The sequence below is a fragment of the Etheostoma cragini genome, chromosome 20, assembly GCF_013103735.1.
Source record: "Etheostoma cragini isolate CJK2018 chromosome 20, CSU_Ecrag_1.0, whole genome shotgun sequence".
In the NCBI taxonomy this organism is placed as follows: Eukaryota; Metazoa; Chordata; class Actinopteri; order Perciformes; family Percidae; genus Etheostoma; species Etheostoma cragini.
Window position 1 is genome coordinate 5,934,075 of NC_048426.1, and position 22,606 is coordinate 5,956,680.

Consider the following 22,606-nt stretch of genomic DNA (forward strand, 5'->3'; position numbering starts at 1 on the left):
ACAAGCTTCTCAAAATGTCTATATTTTCCAAATTTCTTCATTTTCTATGCTAATAAAACTGAATATATTTGATTTATATTATCCTGCAACAATTCTGACACACAATCATGTAAATCCTTTTTGTAAAAGTGACAAACATGTAAAAGTTTTTCTTAGTCTTATACGATGAATGGAATATTCTTGGATTTTTAAGTGTTGGACAAAAGATATTTAAACATGTCACTATGGTCTGGATATTGTGATGGGCATTTTTCACTATTTTCCAGACCAAACAATTACTCAAGAAAATGAATCGGCAGACTAAACGATAATGACATACGGTAGTTGCTTGGGTAGTAAACGAGTTAGTGAAAATGCACCTTCATAGAAAGCATTTAATAATACATTTTATTGAGCGCCTCTCTGGGTTCTCTGGTATGAGCGAGCTGCTTCCAGTGAAACTGTCAGTTGTGCTTGATGACGACATGTAAGTTGAGGACTGAAAGCAGAGCCATGAGCAGGTATGACTGCTGCTCAGAGTATTTGCAGTTCCGCTGGAACTTGATGGGTGATGGATGCAACATGGTCTAATGTAGTGCAAGCAAAGGGAGTGGAAAAACAGCAGGGGAACTCCTGAATGCACCAAAACATCAGAGACAAGAGACACAGTTTTTCCTCACGGTAGGAAAAATAACTTTTCACTTGCAGAAGCACTATGTCAGGTAAATTTAAAAACATCCTCCCTCTTTACTTTAACGGCGTTTTCACACTTAAAAGTCCGGACCAAGACCCAAACCAAGGCTTGTGTTTAATCACATTGTTTACATTTGATCCCGTTCTTTTTGGTTTCACATAGTGATTATGCTAGCGCACTAAAGAACTTTCCATGAAATACCTACGGAGTGTTGTACAATTGCCACATACGATTGCATCTTTCACACCTGCAATTTTTGGCGGACCAAATTGAAAAGTCCGAAAGACGGGACCAAATTGGCACCAACTAAAATACACTCAATACGACAGATTTAATAAGGAATTTGGTGTAAATGTCAAAATGATCAGACATTATGCATGTCAAAATGAGCTTTCATCCTGGTGGAAAGTAGCAAAGGCTAGTGCGAAAATGTTGAGCCAATCAATCAACTGATTAATCAATTAGTCAATCAACAGAAAATAAACTTTGATGATCCATTAATTGTTTGCCTCATTTCTCAAGCAAAATACCAAAGATTCCCTCAAATGTAGAGGGTTGCTACTATTCTGTTCTACACCATTGTAAATCTGGAGGGTAATATGGATTTAAAAGTCTTAAATAAAAATATTTCATCACAAAAAATATATACACAGTATATTCTGTGACAATTTGAGCTGCAATTGATTCTTGTCAGTAATCTGTCAATTATTTCCTCAATTAGTGTATAAAATTTAAAAAAAAAACTGTGAAAGACGGCCCCCATTTTTTAGTTATATTTTTTGCTTGAAAACAATAACTTATTAATCAAAATTGTTTCTGATAAAATCTCTTCCAATCAACTATTTGACTAATTAAGCATTGGTTTTAGCTCCGATTACAATACAATAATAGTATACATATTTCATATCACAATATCAATATATATATTTACATAGTAAAAGTTCTTGGAAAGATTCAATTGAGAAGTTGATAATAATTAAATAAATAAATAATGTGATGTAGGTTTTGGGCAAAGTTGATAGCCAACACATCAGAGAGCACCATCACATCAACAAAAAATAAAAATCATATAAACCATATAAAAAAACAATATAGTCATTTAGTAGTCTTTGTCATTGATTTGACAGACTATCCACAATGGTTAAATACTCCCAGATATTTTAAAGTGATAGTAGTAATTATTATGGAGGTTTTTGTTATGATAATTTTTCAAGCAAGAATGCCAAAGATTTGCTGGTTCTAACTTAAATATGAAGATTTGCGGCTTTTGTCATTTATATTTGATAGGGAACTTGGATACGGCACATTTCACAGTTTTCTAAACATTTAAAGATGAATCTATTAAGTGAGGAAATTGTTACTTACAGCTCTAAATCTCTCATAGTAGACACATTTGTTTTAATTTTATTGTCTCATGGCATAAATCGTCAATTGTGAATTAAGTATCTTCAGGTTTATCAATACTGAATGTAATACTTAGTAGCAGGCTTACTTATTTCACACTTAACCACTGCATGAAGGTCAAGACATTAAAATGTATCTCAATCATATGTAAAGCATTCATGCGCATCCTCCTGTTCAATGTTAAGGTGTTCAGTTTCATGGGTCAGCTCCATTAAGAAGGGAAAGGCTAGCATACAGGAAGTCCCAGCGCTTGCTACCTCTTTCATTCCCCCATCCATCTATGCGTCCAGCTTCCCCTCCCCTCCAGCCTTGTTCTCTACCCACACAGAGCGAAGCCCCCTGGGGGCGAGCAGATCATAGCAGCAGACTGAGAGGTATTGATGTGCGTGTACAAGGAGGCAGCAGTAGAAGCAGCACGCTTACACTGCACACAGATTGGAGCAGAGCCAGAGCCAGGCGAGGGGAAACCAGGATTCACATGCTGACATAGAACTACCAGGGGAAAAAAATCCAACTGGTTAATGTTTCATCATCAGCGTCTTACAGTAACATAGCTATATCCATTTCTAGCTAAAACCGAAGTAGCTCACACACTGAGCAAAAAAACTAAACCATGAATGAACGTACTAAATGCCACTGTCAGTGACATAACACACGGGCTTTTCCTTTAAAAAAAATTAAAATGGACCAACAGCTCTGCACCACCACTGCAGCACTGCATTATTTCGTAGTGGATGTTTGTCTAGGAACAGTGGCTTGAATAAGTTTACACACCTATGCTAAAGTTGATTAAAAAGATGAAGTAAAAAAAAAAAAAAACATCTTTTGGAAATTGATATTAATGCCTTAATTCAAAAATATTTAGGAAAATCCAACCTTTCTTCAAGGTCAATTTTCTTTGTGAATGAATAATGTATTGTAAATAAATAAATGTTCTTCCTTAAAATACAGGGGGCATAAGTATTCACCCCCTATGTTAAATTCCCATAGAGGCAAGAAGATTTTTTATTATTAAAAGGCCAGTTATTACATGGATTAGGATACTATGCATCCTGATAAAGTTCCCTTGGCCTTTGGAATTAAAATATCCCCCCCCCCCCCATCCTCACATACCCTTTACCATACCTAGAGATTGGCATGGGGAACAGACAAACAATCTGCAAAAAATAGGGTATTCGTGCAATTTTTAAGCATGTTTATAAAACGTTTTTTTAAACTGATGGCGCCATCACATAACAGCGTCTGTACAGACCCGGATTAAGAAATAACTAATATTACATGAGTATAACTGCGTTTGTTACATAATGTATATTCACACAGTAACTGGAAGCTAACATTTTGAACATACTCTGCTGAAGTAATGAGATCTGACAGAAAACAATGGAGCAGACTGTGTAGCACACAAGTGAAAGTTAAGAGGAAATACTCTGAAAGTGGAAAAAGTACACACAGCATTTCTCCAAAATCTCCAAACCACTGACATTTAACCTCAAAAGAAGATTGTATAACCCCGAAAGTGCGCCATCATCAAAAGTGTTAGTCGTGAAATGTAGCAAGGAGTTGATGCACATAAAACATGACAGAAGTAGTTCAGAATGATCTGAATGTACAGTTGCCATGATGCAGGTCCCCTTTTTATTCAGCTTGCACTATAGTAAAAAAGAAAAATCATGCACATCTCAACTGTAACACACACAGAGGGATCAGGTGGTGTTGTGTGTGCTGGTGGCCAAAGACCAGAAAAGTTGGAGGTAATAATAGAAGCCTAACGGTGTCAATACAGGGTTAACATTTCTAATTCAATTGATTATTCTCCTGGCTGTGTATATGGGGCTGCATCAGGCTCAGGTTGCAGGTAATGTGGCTTGTGTGTGTGTTTGTTGTAGAGGTGGGGGTAGGGCTTGTTATTATACCCAAGCATGTGTCACGGTTTGTGATTCATGCCATGACATCATCTGCCATTACAACCAGACTGTCTGGGGAACCACAGGCCAGAGATCAACTCTGAGACAACAGGCACACACACACAATAAAAACACACATCTAAACACAAAAGAAGCATGGTTTCAGACATAAACAACACACACACACACACACACACACACACACAAACAAAGACAAATAAACAGAGGTAATCCTTTGGACCAACACAAATAGAAGCAAATGTGCCAAGACATACTGTAGATGACAAACAAACACACGTGCACATAAGGAAATAGACCTTTACAACCAAACACACACACACACACCTGACATTTAGCTAGTCCTCCTTACATTCCCATCATCAAGACAACGGCTAGTGGCCGTGCAGACTTGCCGTCGACAGCGTTTGGCCTCGCCGTAACCCGAGTCTGACCCGACCCAGTGACCCCTGACTGCCTGCATCCACCCATCCTCCGCCTGAACCCCGTCTGAGGACAAACTGGTGTTCATAGACTTGATTCAATATTCTGGGAAGGGTGAAGAACATGTGTGTTAATCAGCCCGACTATGTGGACGGCTTGGGGCTGGTGCACAGGAAGTGCAACCTGTTACCAGGAACATCCTGTCCCATCAACACACAAAGCTCATTGGAAAGACATGACGTGCTGCATGAAGCCGATGGGGCGCCGCTTATGTCACTTGCTCTGCAATATGTTTATCAACTTTAATTAAAAAGGTGATAACTGCAGAGGGTGGAGCTCTAATGTTCTATTTCTTTTCCCGTGTACTTTTCTTCCGTTTCTGCAGCAAAGCCAAAAAAACACATCCACATACTCAGAGTTCATAGGGGCAGAAATGAACATCCGCCGAGCACCAAATATTATATTCATAAAATGGGAAGAACACTAGTCAATCTGGCCATTCATTTCTGAGGTGAGTACTGCATATAGAGTATTTGATCGTTGCTTACGCTCAATCTTTGTCCCTGCAGATCATTGTGCATGTCCTCTTACCATGACAAGAATTAAAAGGTGAAATATTTCTCTTTAGGTTAAAGTGTCCATTTTACGCTCATTTTCAGGTTCATTATTGTATTTTCAGGTTGTACCAGAATAGGTTTACATGGTTTCAGTTTCAAAAAACACCATATTTTTGTTGAACTGCACATTGCTGCAGATCCTGTATTCACCCTGTGTGTTTAGGTCTCTGTTTTAGCTACAGAATGAGACATCTCACTTCTATACTATCTTTGTTGGGAGTTGCACATGCACTGTAGCTAGATAAGATGGCATCAGCTAGATAACTCTTTCTCCAACTTTAGTTGGTCTAAGGCAGGATTAGCTGGGAGACTTCTTCTAGACGAGGGGCACTTGTGGAATACCTGCACAACAGGGACAGGAAGTAGTTCTTTTGGAGATTATGGTCAACTAGTGGGTGGTGTAGCAGTGTTTTGACATTGACAACGAGATAGCATGCTAGCGCTAGCATGTGCTACGGTTAGCCACTTCACCTTGGCTAGACTGAAGGCAGAGGACATTCAGAAACCTGTATATATTACTCAAAACAGCATGGGCACTTTTTGTCCAAGTTTGTATGTGTGTGAAAGCACCAGAGACACTAAATAACACCCCAAATCAAAGACAAAGGCCATGAACGGCATCGTCCTCAGTTCAAGTCCAGCACGGGACTTTTGCTGCAATAAATCATTCGTCATGCCTCAATCCCCTCATTCCTGTCACCTCTCTACTGTCAATGTGGAAATAAAAAGGTACAAGATGCCTAAAATAAATAAACAAGTTGCAAGTCTACAACTGCACACACACAAAATATATTCAAAAAAATACCTGAATCAGCTCTCAAAGCAGGTAGCAGGATTCAATTAGTGTCAAGTTGCATATATAAAGGCACACTAGTAAGTATAATGTATTCACTTCTTTTTTGAAGACCTTGCAAGCTATATGGAACTTCCTTTTCCTTACAAGGATGCTATTTAAAGAACATATTGAGTTACAATTCTGGTATTTGATTGTGGCAGCAGTCTTTGAACACCCCAAATGTAACTTCTTTTAGTGTGTAATTCGCCAGGTTAGCATACCATAGAGTTGCTTCGGGTCACTAGGTAAGTCACTCCCTTAAAAGGAAGGTTTCATTATCCAGCTTGACAATAAATCAAAGATGAGATAGATATGAGGTGATAAAAATAAACTGACACACAAATAAACATTTATGATATGGCGTGACCGGTTTCTGGTTCAGGCACTTTCTAAATGTCAAATACAGTAAAAGCGTCAGAGTGGAGACTTGTAAAAAGACAATCTGTCTGATTCTGAAGTGACAACTGCTCTGTCTAGCCTGGATGAAAGTTACGGCAAAACCAGCTGACAAAAAAAACCTTTTAGTTTTGGCCGTTATTGAAGAATTCAAGTGAATTTTAAACAAAAACTCAGGTTCAGAAAACCCATGCAAACAACAAAGAATGCTTGTAACCTGACCAATCCCAGCTTCAAATGTTGGCATGTGAAGCCCTGTGAACTCAGCGGCATAGCGCCGCGCTAACAACATGGCACTGGAATGAAACTGTACCCAGCAAAGCTCTGGCCTTTCTCTCGATGCCAGTGAAACAGCAGACCGGGGGAATGCACAGTTATTATCAACACCGGCACGTCAGAGGCTAAATGACGCTCTTGCATAGCACCAGGCACGAGCCGCAGTGATCCAGAATAGCCGGGACACGCAGACGCAGCTAGGAGACAAAAATTGGAACTCCTCCATGATGAAATGTCAACGACACAGACAGAAACACAGACCGCTGCATGTATGTGTGTCTATATGTGTGTGTGCTTGCAAAAATTTTTTTCTTACTTTTGACATTATAAAAGCCTTATTCTTTTCCATGTGGACACTAAACTTTTTTTCAATTATTATTTCTTTCCTTTTCAGCCATTATTAGATTTAGTTGAGAGATTACAGGTAACGGCCAAACTGGGACGTTGCGGTATCTTATTGGTTTAAACATAAAGCAAGAACTTTAATCTCAGGTGCATCACACGTTTACCTGGCACCTCATCATTTCAGCTGTGCAGTTTAGCTCACATTTCTTACATGTTAAGGGATCCTAGTGCTCACAGTGCTTACGAACTAATATCAAAAGGGAATGCCTTCATTGCATTCTCATCCAACAGTCCTAAATAAAAAACATAAAGAAGTCCAATTATGATGACGTGAAACAGAAAGCAGCAAATCTTCACGTTTGAGAATTTAACTAATATTTGGCATTGTTGCTTGATAAATTAATTACTTCAGACTCATTATCAAAATATTCTGGGATTCATTTTCTGTAAATCACCTAATCATTCCTGCCCAATTATTATCCGTCAATGTGTAAAATGTAAATATGGGTTGCAGCTGGATAAGGCGGTCTCATTTATGAGGCAGGTCTGCAGGTGACACTTCTTAAACTACCTCCCTGGTTGATCACAAAGTTACTTCCCTGCTCCCGCTCTGATGAGTGTCTATCCATCAACGTGGTTTTCTTGCCTCTAAACAATAATCTTAATCATTCTCAGTGGTGAAGTCATCCTCACCCTCCTTCCCCCATACACACACACCCCGAAGCCCCCGGTGGACAGCTGTGAAAAACAGCCAGTCACAGTCTGTCAAAACCATCACAAACCTCTTTTGCGTCAATCTCTGACAAGCTTTCCCTCCGGCAGTTGTGTAACAAGTTGAGACAATGAAACGGCGGCACCACGGCCCATCACCTGCTCGCTCAGTTTCAACTGATTCATCACACCATCTCTACTGTGCTACGGATAACTGACAGAAAAAAAGGGTTGTTTTATTTATAACACAATGCTGCTACATGGCTAATTCATTCCAATGGCAGGTCACCACTGTAGGCCGTGTCTGTTACTAAAATTAACGCCTTAAAAGTCTTTGTTACAATTTGATAACATTCTTGACTTACCTGGTCTTGTTGCCCAAATGGACAAAGCACAGTTTTTTAAAACAAAATTCTGATGATGGATATCCAAATAAAAAGGTTTTTGGAGTGACGTTGGTTGTCTGAATGTTACTTTGAGTTAACAAAGTTAAGTTACAAAAGGGAAGGAAGAGCAGATTGGGTGTGCCAATAACCGATGTCCGAGCAGAAGTCTTTGACACTTGATCAGCTGCACTTTAAACAAAGAGTTAAATAGAGCACATTAAGTTTGCATTTCTACTACTGAGAAATATATTTTGACATGCTGACATGCGTGCTTTATTCTTTGAAATTAAACCTGGTCTACAGTACTTCTACATCTATTTAGGAACTCCACCAATAACATGCTGAGAAGTTTCTACTGTACTAAATGTGTGTAATTTAAAAGTATAGGGCTACTACATGTAGTCTAAGTTTAGGTCTCAGTCTTGAGTTCAACAACTGAAAGATGTTCAACAGGGACAAATGGACATTTTCTAGTGTTTAAGTTAAAAGGGATGCTTCACAAATAGAGAAACATTTTTACAGTAAACTGGTTGGATTACAATATGCAGGTCAAAACTAGTTGCTGCTGTTTGGGTGAACTCCAACCTGCTACAGGTCCCCAAGGTGAGCATCGTTACTGTGCCCTACTACGTACCGTTGCATCATCAATACTGTTACTAGAAGTACAGCACAGGTACACCATCAGTATGGAAACATTAGCAAACCATGTCCTGTTTCAACTTTGCACAACAATGCAGCTTTTTTACAACGGTCTTTGACCCTCTTTAAAACTTATTAGCAACTATTTTAAGCTCCAATAACATCATGAAATGTAAACAGACAAACGGCTCTTGATAGGACCTTGTGGATTTACACCCATTTTAAAAGGGAAAGGAGTATGCAGATGTTGTGAATCTTCCAGCATCTAAACATTGTGGCTTTGCATATAACATAATGGAATAGAAAGCCAAAAATGCTGACGGTGAAACAAAAAGAGCTGTGATAAGTTGGTGTTTTCATCAGACTGTCATGAGTCTGCAAGTCTGACTACAAATACAAATACGTATGGAAGCGGGTGGAGGTCAGAAAACGGAAAATAAACCTGGTGATGAGAAGGAGAAGCCAAAATGATGCAAGAAAAGAGAAAGAATGGGGCAGTCAAAAAGGAACTGATACGGTTAAGTCCTGCTGACCAAGGACATTAAAATTAAAACGCTTCCTGTCCTGAAAGTTTCAATTAGGTTCGTGAGAATTAGGCTAGGTTGCATTTCTTTGGAAAAAGGGGAGGAAAACTTGCATGTAAGCATCATGAAACAACTGCAGAATATCTCTGCAAGGATGAGACATCTTTCCTGTTAGACCAAATGAGGAACAAATAAAAGAGGTTGGCAGCAACACACACGTCAAATGATGTTTGACAGAACTTTCCAGCAGTCCCAGGACAGCTAACTTGTATTTAACTTGGAGGTAACATTAGCACCCTGCACGTTATTAACATGGGCCTGTTTACCATCAAAACTATGAACCTTTATCAACAAAACAAGACACTGTACAAACTGAACAACTTCTTCAAAAACATGGTGAGGGAAAAAAAAAGTAATTATGGGGAACTTGGGTGAGAGACTTACTGAATAAACACACTGTAGACACGTCAACAGCCACTGAATATGAGGACAGCAGTTTCAACACTGACAATTTACTGCTGTAATCATTAGAGATCAACAAAATATTAAAAACTTTCCAATAAATCCATTTAACGAGGGCATTTACTGCTGGTTACATTAGCTTGTTTTGCTAATAAAAATAAAAATTAAAAAATATGACTTTTATAAGCTGTGGTCCGAGCTGTTAATAAGACTAAGTTGGCAACTTATAACACAAGTTAAGGTTAGTAAGGAAACCATTTCTCATACCATTGGATCTCCAGTATGGGATAGCGTGTTTTGAAAGGCAGTTTAGTGACTTTGAGAGAAGTAGTGATCGCAGTGTTACCTTCCGTAAAGCTTGCACGAAGAGGCCTCTCCATTTGTGACTGTTCTCGTCACTTGAAAAATCGTATATCTGCTGGGGCTGCATTGCTGTAGCGGCTCCTGGCGTTGCCGTGATCCAGGCTGAACTGTCAGCATCGGCCCCGGATAGATAGTCCTTGTGGGTGGGTCAGTCCAGGGCAGGCACGGTGGAAAAAGTCAAACTGTCTTGTTTGCAAATATGAAGAGTATTACTAAACCACACTACCTGGCCGGAGTCGAGTTGGGTTAAACTGCGAAAAATCAGCTACAACGAATAATAAGCACATGTAGCTATAAAGTTAACTCGCTAGCTCGGTGGCTAATCAGGCTAGCCTGCTGCTGCTGTAAACACGGGACAGCGGCTAACTAAAAAGCTAATGGCTAATAACAATGTTGCTAAGTGTTATACTTGCTACTTGGCGCTTGCTAAAAAGCTTATAATAGGCACATTAAGTTCAGCGTTAAGTCACGACATGGGAGCTCAGCTTGTTGCCAGCTAACTACAGTTACAAGTTATGTTTGGTTATTTGCTGCCTAAACACCTGTAACGTTAGCGTTAGCCGATGAGCTAACTGGTGCTACAGGCTGCTGCTGGCCTTGATGCGCTCCGAGTTTTATGTTGTGGCACACGACCCGTTCGACTCCAAACAAGGCACACTTTCTCCTGCGCTGATTACTTCACATTTAGGCATCTTTTCCCGGAGTGATCAGACGCTAAATCCAACGTAAATCCACCAAAAGCCAATGAGTCCGAGGCATATCTTTGGAGCAGGGCAGCTAAAAAGCAGTCGAGGTGTTTTTGGTTTGGATTGAGAAGTCGAAGATGTTCGTACCAACTCCGCTGTCTGTCTGCTGCTGCTCTCTGCGCCGCGCGTCCGCTGTCAGGCACGCACGCACACTGCGTGATTTCACATTTTATTGGACAGATAAAATAAGGCTGGACTTCTGTCTCATTACATGTTGTAGTCCAATATTGTAGACAGAAGATTACAAATTTTAACAATATAGATATATCATATGAAATCAACTTTTACTTATTCACTTAATGGCATACAAAAATCATAGTTTAAACAAATGCACATTATTACACAAGAATATGTAAATAAATGATCTTTATTTCCTTTTCGCTATACAAGCATCCACAGTTAAAACATTAAGAACAACTAGCTTTAGTAACAGCATCAAATTTGGACTTATTTTGTGCTTACATTGGGGGCTCATACAGTATGTGTTGCTGTTATTCTGCCTCCTTGTGGACAAACTGTGCTTCATTCAAAATCTAAAAAGTACCACTAAGGTAAAAACTGGTGGAATATAGTTATTATTTCCCTTCTCCATGCACCTCCATTCAAATGAGGTGAAGTTGTGCCAGAAATCATTACATTTACATTTAAAATGTACTACAGAATATGTAGCCTATATTTAAAAATCATACAGCAAAAACCACACTTTTACTTACCGTTACTTTTGCTATTCAATAATATGCATTATGATAAAAAAATAAAATAACACTCATTTGTCAATTAATGCAATTGAAATAATAGCAATTTTATAGAAACATAATCTCGACAAAATTCAAAGCTATAACAAAGAGCAATATCAAGCAGAATTATATGAAATTCTCTCACTCACACACACACACACACACACACACACACCTTATAAAATATTGAAGTGTTTTTAGAATATGAATATGACATAAGACTAGAATATTTCGGTTGATATGATAAATAATTTTTTAATGTCCAAAATGGCAAAAAACAACAACCCGTCTTTCTTCCTCAATTGTGCGTTCCTGTAGGTACAATTGTGCGTAACAAGACAAGATTTAACAATTTAAAAAAGAAAGAAAACTTTCTCAAACTGATTGTTGGCATGAAACTAGAGATCAACATTGTTTAAAAATGAATCAACTGTATTTCTGAAACAGAAACCAGCAGGCTTTCCAATGTTCAAACTGTGGAGACAAATTGCTCCTATTGCTCTTATTGCTCTTGCATAGTCAAAACCCAATAAAAAACACACAGGGCCTCTAAAGGAGAGAGAAATTAACTACATATCAGATCTATACTTTTGATATCCATCATTTTAAAATGGTCAACCTCCCAAAAAGATAATGTTCACATTCAAAACATTGTGTTAAACCCGATAATATTACTGACTCTGAACCTTTTTTAGTGATTAACATTTTCACTAAGAGTAACTCATGATGCACTTTCATTTTAGACAAAAATGTATTACAGAAAAACGAATTTCTTTACTTGAAATGCGGCCGAGTAAACACATTACCCAATTTAAACCAGCACTACTCAAGTAAAAACAGTCAGGCTTCACCTGCAATAAAAAGGTCTCCATGGTGACAGTGATGCTGAGTGAGTGACAGTTTGATACAACATAGTTTCCCTTTGCCACCTCAACCTGGACTGTTTTGGTTTTATCTCTTTCCTTCTGCGATCAGCGTGTTGCTCTACAGCGCAAAGCGGCTCTCCACCTCATCTGCGATCATTTCAGCGATAGCGAGGGAGGAGGTGGCCGCAGGCGAGGGAGCGTTACGCACATGGAGCACCCGACTGCCCACGTCGCCGACCCCGCCGTCAAACACAAAGTCGTCCACCAGTTTTCCGTCCCGGTCGAGAGCCTGAGCTCGGACTCCTGCAGGACCCCTGGAGAGGAAAGAAACCAGGGTTACAGAAAACAGCATTGCATCATATCAATTATCTTAATTGTGCTGGTAAACCATCATAGACTCATTTTACTTCAAATGAATAAATTAAAAAAAACTGATACATATACTGTAGTTTGCATGCATTTTTTAGGTCTTGCATTATTGGCCTACCTAAGCACGTCGCTCCGCGAGAGTTCAGGGATGTACTTCTGCAGAATTTTAACTTGTGCACCAATGAAAACCCCACGATACATTTCTCCGATCCCGTACGTTAAATTCTTCATCACCAGCTTCTGAAGGCCCCTGCAGGATAAAAACACAAAGATCAAACACTCAGTATGACCTACCATGCAACAATTACATTCTAATTAATGTATCTCCAAAATGCCGTTCCAGGGCACTACACGTAGTCCAAATGAGAACAAATGTTTTACAGTACCTGAATGAGAGCGCATCTGCAAAGTCTCGAGCATTGAAGTCGTACACTTTGTATCCCTCCCTTTTGAAGGCGAGGACGGCGTTGGGGCCGAGCCACACGCCTCCATCCATCCTCGGGGTGAAGTGAACTCCAAGGAAAGGGAAACGAGGGTCAGGGACCTACGGGACCCATATACAATATTTAAAGAAACAAAATGAATTGGCAACAACGAAGTACCTGTATGTACTGTAAGTATTATTTGAATCCTTCTAGTAACAGTACATCATCAGCATGTGGAACATAGCAGAGTTACAAAAAAAGACAGTTTCAAGTTTTTACTTTTACTGACCATACAAACCATCATCAGGAGCAGATCGAACAACTAATAAATACTAAATGTGCAAGCTGATTGCTTAGCTGCATCAATTCAACTGTTACATTTGACATGGATACATGTCAACACTCAACGTCACGTAAACAACTTCAGTTACTATTGGCCAACTCAACCCGATTTAACAAGAAAAGTAAAATCAAAAGCTTGAAATTGGAAACATACTTTAATCCTTTTTTTAAGTAACTCTTCTCTTATAAGAAAAGTATTATTTAATATTTAAAAAATCCCAACAGGGTAAATTCTCGGTTCAAAGACCAAGGTTTGTGTTTGATGATCTCACACAATTAGCAGGGAAACCAGAATTGTTAGAAACGGCAGAGAATGGACGCTACTTCTGGAAAAAGCTGGACTCAACAACAGCTACACCCCTTATGATTTAATCTTCCCCCCTACATACCAATAATGGAAGTAAAAGAAAAAGGTGAAAGGCTACTGCTTACTGATCTCATGTTTCATGAGATCTAGCTAATTAATTCCTTCCAACAAGCATCTCTTTCTGACACAATTTGAAGTTACTAAGCACAATTTTCAGTGGGTAGACATTTTATATAGTACTTCAATGTAAGGAGAAACATTATCAGGTCAAGTGATTTATGTAGATTACATAACTTAAAGATTTGGACACATGGACATGTGGTTGTTCAGCACACTTACAGGGTAGATATTTCCCTTGACCAGATAGTGTTTCTCTGGCTTCAGGACCAAATAATCCCCTCTGAAGGGGACGATCCGCGGCTCCCGACTGCATCCAGATATCTGCGACAGGCGATCTGAGTACAGGCCCCCACAGGTCAGGACGTAACGGCAACGCACCTCGTTACCCTGTTAAAACAATACCATGCAAATGATGGAAACTACTGAACACGATCTAAACATTGTGATGCTTTTATGTGTGCTTGTCTTACCTTTTTGTCTCTGATTGCGATTGGGTACTTCATTCCTTCAAAAGAAAGAAAAGAGACACGTGAGGTGGACTTTAAATAACTGTACGGCTCTCGTTTAATTATGACTGTGTTGACACATTGGTGTACAGAAGCTGTTTATTACCTTCAGTGCTCCCAGCTGGACTCTCTGTGACCGTGGAAATGTCACTGACCTCAGATTCGGTCACCACCGTGCCACCTGCCTCCTGAAAGTCTTGGCCGTACCTGAGAGCCACCATCCTCCAGTCCACGATGCCAGTGTAGGGCGAGTCCAAGGCCATTATACCCTGCAAGGACGACACACTTCAGACCTTCACTGCCATCTTCTCTTTTGCAGGAACAACATCAGCCTCTCTGAGACTCTTAGGCTGCAGGGTCTTTAACCCCCCGACAATGTACAACAAGTAGACTTCATATTTTACAACTACCGTTTTCCGTCAGATCGTTAATAGATCCCAACGTTATCGACTGCACTTAAAGGCAGCTTCATTTCACGGAGAAAGGGAGAAAGAAAAGAGAACAGCGAGACAGATCGACTGTGTATTGTTTGGCAAATATTCAGCTGTTACACAAACTCTTGGGGTGTACAGAGCTTGTGTTTAGTTCGTTTTAAACTTTCTCGGGGCAGCTATAGGGGCAGTGATGTTTCCTGTTTCCTGTACGGGACTCTCAAACCACCTCAAAACACACTGACAAGTCTGATCGCCGGTTCCAGGATTGGTCATACACAGGGTGAAAAGGGGTTGCGTTTCTCCAAAAGTTGACTCAGTCTCAACCTTTTTCGCAGGCCTGCTGAGTTTTCTTCCGTGTCCCGCCCCTGCGGCAAAAACACCACCGCAGCCTAAACACACTACCCCCATTGAAAATGAATGAAAAGACCTGCGTTTTTGCCGGCCGCCGCAGGCTCTGTGAATGCCCACTTACCCTGCAGTATGGCTCTCGCTCTCGGATTCCCTTGGCGTCGACAATACTGAGGTCACGCACATTGTTCTTCATGCCACGCTCATACAGAGCTTGCAGTCTGGGTATCTCCTCCTGCTCCACAGCCACGATAAGCTGCAGAAATACAACCACAACCAATCCATGTAGCAGCTCCATATAACACACTTTGTATTACATGCGTATTGTAATGTTAAAAAATCTTAAAGTATTTTATCTGGCTAAAAATAATCCGGCAGACCTTTCCACACTTCTTGTAAGGGAGTCCTTTCTTCTCACAGTACTCGTAGGCTAAAGTTGCTCCTCGCACACACAGACGGGCCTTGAGCGACCCCGGTGTGTAGTAGATGCCGCTGTGAATGACTCCACTGTTGTGCCCACTCTGGTGCACAGCTGGTGAGTAAGAAAGTAACAAAGAAACAAAAGAACAACATGAAGATCGAGTAGAAAGACAGAGAGGCTTCAGATATATCGTCGGACCTTTCCACTCCATATCATCATCATCATCCTACTGTAATATTTAATACATTCAAGGAAGGATTTTTTTAGTCCATTTCATCCAAGCTACTCTCAAACCAAGTAGGTATGGGCTTTGCTCCTGTGTCACATTGGTGCAAAATCGTTAGAAACTAATCAAAACCCGATATCTACCACTTGTGTTTAGATGGGATTAAATAGTGTATCTGAAGTCAAACGTCATTGCAGCTACTGTAATTATAAACATAATGTAATATTGTCTTTGTTTAGTATGTTATCTTAGGAAAAAGATCCAACGAACGACACATTGAAGAAAAGGCACTTAAGTTGCAAGAGAAGTTGATACCAATTCTATGTTTATATGCAAAATCTGAAGCTACAGCCAGCAGCTGGTTATCTTAGCTTAACATAAAGAGTGGAGAACAGAGGGAAACAGTGAGGCGGGCTTAGTCCGAGAGTTACTAACCCTCCTGTTGTCCTCGGGTCAAATTTGACCCCTTTAAAAAATGTCTATATCTGAATTATGGGTTTCTTTTTAACCAAATTACCACAAAAAACGGACTGGATCCTTTACAATGCTCTTTGCAAATACAATTGATCACTTTCATTCCTGACAACCATCATCTGGTCGTTCCTCTGATCTTAACTATTAGTCAAAATAATTCAGAATTTCTGCTTTATTAACTCAAATTTTAGGTACAATTCTTTTTACACAATTCTTTTTTATAACAAAATGGTAAAAAAAAGGTTTCTTCTCTCCTCTGTGGCAGTCAACTGAATTTCTTTGAATTGTTGACAAAACTAGACATTTGAGGACAACGTCTCGGGCGTTTGGGAAACATTGATCCACATTTTATGACATTTTATAGACCAAGCAACTAAGCGATTAATCAAGAAAATGATTAACAGATTAATCAACTATGAAAATAATTGTTAGTTGCTGCCCTTAAGTTGCAACCCGTAAAGAGTTTAATCACTGTGACACACAAAACATTTCACTCTTCATAAAATAGTGATGTCTTCCTTCACAACAACAACAACAGCAGCTTTTTAAGACTCAACCCACCAAGCTCTTTTTCTTTCTCCAGCAGGATGAAGCTGAGGGACGGGTGTCGCAGAATGAGCTCCCTGACTGTTGCCAGGCCAACGATGCCACCTCCCACCACGGCCACGTCATATGTGCTGGAATACAGACGAGAGGTGACCTGACAGTTTAAGTTTAAGATGGTTACTAATAACAAAACCAGCTTTACGGGTTGCAAAAGGTAAACACAGACATATTTAGGTCACTGGTTCAATGTCCAACTGTTTATTACTGCATGGGCAGCCGATTTGAAACCTTTGGAACTGATCTGATCTTAGGGAAACCTGTGACACAAGTGTATCTACAAAGAGAGTAGCCAGCTCTGTCACACATCCATTCATAACCCTAATTACCACAGACTACTATCTCTCAGAGTATAAACAGCAGTTCCAGGATATCAAACTTGACCAGACCTCAATCTATTACAAGGTTTTACAAAATGAAGCATTGGCAAAAAAGCTTGAAGAACACAATGTTCAAGTCTGGGAAAATATTTAATTAACTGTGCCTTTCCCCAAGGCCACAGGCACAGTCAACATCTTGTTATTCATTTTCGAAAATTAGAACCAGACAAACTGCTGCTGCTCCACAAGAGCATCTTAGTGAAGAAGAAAAAAAGGTTTGGGAGAATCACACCCCTCTTATCTGCACCTATAAGTAGATAGAGGACAACCTAAAGAAGCATGTGCTGTCCATATATAATCAAGCTCTCAAGATCCACAGTAATCTTTCATAGTGGTCTCACCTTTGCATTGCACTCACACGCTGACATGCTCTGACTCACCAGAACTCCATCAACAGCCACGCTATTACATTTTATTTACAGATTCAAAACAGCACTTCACCATCATTCCTGCACTTCTCCCGACACACAATACAACAAGACACCAGTAAACCTCACTAGGTCAATTTCATAGGCATTCATTCCAGTCCCTCCACACAAAAACCACTATGCATGGGACGGGGTACCGACTGTTCCTTCTCAACAGTTACACTTGCACTCATTGATTTTTCATGTGTTGTCCAAGTCTTGTTGTTTTCAGTTGTCTGTCTTTGTCTAGCCCATGCTAATGTCCTGTACAAGTGTTCCTGTCTTCATGTGCCGTATCTGTGTTCTATGTTCCATGTTTCAGCAGAACAGGAACTTGTTGGAAACCAGTTTTTAAACCGAGCCAGGCCCGTTCACACTGTAACTTAATGCTACTTTTAATCCTTTCCTGTATAATAAATGAAATAAACAAATGTTTAACGGAGAAACGTTGCTTCATGGTATTTCCTAAGCTCGCAGTCAATTAAATAGAATGGGACTGCCTGAACTTGTTAAACTTGTACATCTGTTTTTGCTTAGAGCTGAAGAACATTTAGTCCTTTAAAGAATCCGTGATTTGGTTCGGATATCTTGCCAGTAGGATTTAACCAAGGGCAGAAGTTGCCTAATTGTTATGAATAAATAACTTCAAGTTACAACATCCGTTTATCAAAGTTTACTTAGACCAGGCTGGCTAGGTGCCCTTTTACATGACCTGCATGCCATGGCCCCAGAGTAGCCTGCAGATTCTCTGTGGGTCGCATATGATACACACTCTGCTAAAGGAACACAGTAATACACAGCACTAGTGACTTACTGGTTGGCACTGACAGAGGAAATCAGTGTCAGACTGTTTGTGCTTTGAAAAGAGATGCAAACTCGGTTGGTGCAGGAATGGTTGGAAAGCCACAACACAGCCACAGATGCCTTGTGTGCATAAACAATGCGGGGCGAGTGTGCAGGTGCAGATCCGGTTATCAGACATGTTCGTGGTGCACAATGTTCTAGGAAATCTGGTTCTTGGAGCAGAATGTTCTTGGAAATGACCAACTTAACTTAAAAGTTAGTTATCCAAGCAGGAAGCTGCTTGTCTCGCGCTTATCTGTGTATCAGTTAGTTTAATTATACAGTGAACCAGACAAACGAGTCAAACGCCTCACATGCACCTGGACCGTGTGTGCTAAGAGAACTCCACTGTCTGTAATGTCTTACCTGTGCAGCCGTCGGGTTGTAATGTCCTTTACCGGCTGCGCTGCCCCAACAACAGACCTAAAAGTGGCACCGCTGAATGTCCGAATCATTTTCACAACGTTTATTAGCGCCTCAAAGTCGGTTCCTCATTTCACAACAACCACAAAGACTTCCCTGAGTTCTGTCTTGTGTGTTCACCTCCTCCCTGTTGCCGCTGCTAGCCTCCCAACCTGCCGCTCTGTCCTGAAAGTTGAGACGTGGCCACGCCCCCCCGTGACTCTGAGGCTCAGCCAATGAGAGGGCACGTTCTCGTTACGCCATAGGTCAAGGGTTGCATCGATGGACGCGTCTCAAACGTAAACAGTCCTGTTTGTTTGGAGGGCAGGTGAGATGAATTAATTTGATTCTTCTGTGTCGAGGTTTCAGTTGTTTCTTTAACTGACTGAAGTAATAGTATATTAGTTATGTGTAAAAGTAGTATAATGTATTGACTATACGTGTTATGCATTTTCAGCTGTGAGGTATGAGGCTTTTATCGAAGGCAGTGCAGTCTGTTGTGGGTCAGAGGGAGTGGACCCGCAGACACTTCTGGGGCTGGCTCAATGCAGTCTTTAACAAGTGAGCCAACACTGTGAACCGGATTAATAACACACGTGTACACGCTGGTGACTACACAACAATGCATGGACCGACTTATTAACAGTGAATAAATTGCCAAAGCACTCTTTACACATACATATGTCACACTGTCTGTTTAGTTGCCAGTATATTAGGAATACATAGCTAAAGCTAATAGTCTAATACAAACGTCCTGCAATGAAACCTTCATCATGAGGATGATGATGTTCTGTTTTGGTTTAAACTTTCATTTTCAAATTTCATTTGTGTACTGCGTATTAACGAATAGTATTTCTAATATTTTGTGGACCCCATTTATATCAATTTGGGGGATTTTTGAGTTTGCATAGCCTGATCCAGAAGAAACACTATTTAATTTCAACTGTTTGTATGGTTTAAATGACAAAATAACTTCAAAATCTAAATCAATGATCTCAGTTTGAATACTGTGGGGATTTTTGGGGAGGTGTTAAAGGCAAAGTGTTGCTAAATAACCTTTTGAATTATGGTACAGTAGAGGATACGTTAATCATTTTACACTGCAATATGGTCCAACAATTGTACTGCTGTACCACTGTTGTCTTTACATCCAGAAAAGGACATTCAGGTTATATTGCAAAATGATAACAAATTTCATATGGTATACTGTAATCTCATGTTTGCCATATTGATATTTTGTCCAGCTCTGTTGTTGCTACAGTTTGGATAATTGTATTATTGCAGAGAATTCCAGGTTTTTGGAACCTAAGCTGTCAAAAACAAATCTATAAAAAGTCAAAAAGTAATGAACAATGCCCCTCACAATTTGCCAGATTCCAACTTTCCCTGTTGGAATCTGGCAGCTGTAAGTTTGACTCACATTGTTGGAAACAAGCAAATCTTCAATTAAAAAAACCCAACAAATATTGGATTTTATTTGATAAATAACCCAATAGTGCAGGATTTTCTCAGGTTAAAATAACTGGCCTGGTGGTCAGGTTCTCATTTGAACTTTTGCAATCCTCTTGACTCCTCTCTTGTGTGCATCACATTACGTGTGTCATCAGCTTTCGTACTTTGAGAGTTTGTTGATCTTCACTCAGGGTGGACTACGAAAGGATCAAAGCTGTTGGTCCAGACCGAGCTGCAGCAGAGTGGCTGCTGAGATGCGGTGCCAAAGTGAGGTTTCAAGGTTTCGATCGCTGGCAACACGACTACAATGGACTGCCAACTGGGCCTCTGGGCAGATACAAGATCCAGGCGATAGACGCTACTGAATCCTGCATCATGTACAGAGGCTTTGACCACCTGGGTCAGTGTTACAGTGGGGAGAATATTATGTTCTTGTCCTTGTGAAATGTCCTGCTCTCTTGCTCTCATTTCCATTTCCCTCCACTTGGTCATGGACAGATTTAACAAGACTTACCAGAAAACAAAAGGAATGGACTAATGACATATAAAGAGAACTTTGCTATTTTTTAGATCCTTAACAATAATGCGACACTCGATGTTTGGAAAGACCATATAATGAAATACAAACGGGGGTTTTCCTCTCTACAGGCATCTTTTAAAATTAAGTTTTAAGTATAATTTGAAATTTTTGTATACGAGTGCTGCTACAATGGCTGTACCTGAGTTTGATAAGACACCAAAACATAGGTTGTTTTAATTTTCCTTTTTTACCTTTATTTGACATAGGACAGTGTAGAAATGGGGAAAAGAGAGACAGGGGTATGACATGAGATAAAGGTCTCGCGGCCAAAATCAAACCCCAGAAACCTCCTTCCAAGGTGCTCCAATGTTCGTTTTTTTTTTTTTTTTTTTTTTGTAATAACTTTTCTAATGTTTATCTACAAAACCCTCTTATCGTTTAACAAAAGCAGTCAAAGAAAAGCCCAAACCTTTCAACTGTTAAATGTAAAATACAAGCAGTAGTACAACAAGGCAGCGGTAAAATTGTCTAAAATTGTCAAAATGTTGATTGAATCAAAAACTATTGGATCAAAGAATACAGTAACAGGAACATCAATCTTACCAGACATTTGATAACTATTCTTGATACTCTTGTAGAGAGAGTATTAAGTTTGGATTATCCAAGCCTATCAATGTTGGATTTACAGACTTAAGAGCCTGCTCAAATCAAAGATCAAAGCTATTGATCATGTTAACATAGTTATTACAAAACTGAAACTTTCGTTCAGAAAGTTTCAGCTTTGTATTAACTATGTTAACATGAGCTTGACCTCAGCGTTTACCCTAAAGTAATTCCCCTCATTGTCAAAGAAAGGAGACGGTGAAAGTGAATCTCTCCCAGACTGATTATGCAAAAGTGACGTAAGTGACTGGGATGTTTTACACCGAGCGGTGCACCGTCTCTGACCTCGTGCTGCTGGACTTGCACACTTTGGTCCCAGAGTCCACACAGATTTTGTTTTGGTCCAAAGTCCTTCTCCGTCCATGTAAATTGAATCAGTAAAGGTTGTTTGTTTTTTCTAGATGGATTGAAACATGTGGAGGAAATCAAGTTGAACAAGTGTATCTACATCGAGGACACCTGCCTGGAGAGGCTGAGCTCAGTAGAGAATCTGCAGGAGAGCTTGAAGACGATGGAGGTGGTCTCGTGTGGGAATGTAACCGACAAAGGCATCATCGCCCTGCACAGACTAAGGTCAGTGTTTTTTATTTGTTTGTAAGGATCATGTTTTAATGACACTGATTCCTCCATTTTGTTGATTTAGTTTCATAATTTGAATTTGTGTATTAACGCCTCACAGGAATATGGAGAATCTGTTTCTCAGTGATCTTCCCGGAATCAAAGACAAACAAACGACAGTTGACAGACTACAGACGGCACTCCCACGTCTGGACATAACGCTGGACCTGGACTGATTGAGAAACAACTTCGTGTCATAATTGTAAAATACAGAGGCCTTTTTCAAAAGGTTTTCAAAGTAAAAGACCCAAGGATTGATAGGGCTTCAGCTAAAACGTTGCATTTCCATGTGATATCATTTAGTCATGTGGAGAACAGCAGCATGGGGAAATGATCAGGTTAATGTGTCACCTTTCAGCTTGAAGTATAAGATTTAAAGAAAACAGTCCAGCAGAGAGAAAAGTTAAAGCACTTTATATCG

At 39.9% G+C, this 22,606-nt stretch overlaps 3 protein-coding genes across 5 annotated transcripts in view; 1 reads left to right on the top strand and 2 right to left on the bottom strand.

Moving 5' to 3' along the window:
• Positions 1-10,862, bottom strand: part of sos2 (son of sevenless homolog 2 (Drosophila)) — a 35,864-nt gene extending 25,002 nt beyond the window's left edge. For all 3 annotated transcript variants that reach the window (XM_034857560.1, XM_034857561.1, XM_034857559.1), the window contains exon 1: positions 9,960-10,862. In XM_034857560.1, coding sequence (XP_034713451.1) covers positions 9,960-10,043 — 84 coding nt within the window. In that variant the 5' untranslated portion in view covers positions 10,044-10,862. The remainder of the gene's footprint in view (positions 1-9,959) is intronic.
• Positions 10,863-11,725: 863 nt separating this feature from the next.
• l2hgdh (L-2-hydroxyglutarate dehydrogenase) lies at positions 11,726-19,132 on the bottom strand. Its single transcript, XM_034857598.1, has 10 exons — positions 18,897-19,132; positions 16,859-16,974; positions 15,557-15,708; positions 15,301-15,432; positions 14,501-14,663; positions 14,359-14,393; positions 14,108-14,275; positions 13,081-13,238; positions 12,813-12,944; positions 11,726-12,639 (listed from the first exon to the last, which is right to left on the bottom strand). The coding sequence occupies exons 1-10, from the start codon at positions 18,983-18,985 to the stop codon at positions 12,444-12,446; spliced, it is 1,341 nt and encodes a 446-aa protein (XP_034713489.1). The 5' UTR covers positions 18,986-19,132; the 3' UTR covers positions 11,726-12,443.
• On the top strand, positions 19,075-22,413 carry dmac2l (distal membrane arm assembly complex 2 like). The gene is made up of 5 exons (XM_034857622.1): positions 19,075-19,260; positions 19,390-19,493; positions 20,576-20,784; positions 21,969-22,140; positions 22,247-22,413. Exons 2-5 carry the CDS (start codon positions 19,399-19,401, stop codon positions 22,359-22,361), a joined length of 591 nt encoding a protein of 196 aa, XP_034713513.1. The 5' UTR covers positions 19,075-19,260; positions 19,390-19,398; the 3' UTR covers positions 22,362-22,413.
• The last annotated feature ends 193 nt before the right edge of the window (positions 22,414-22,606 follow it).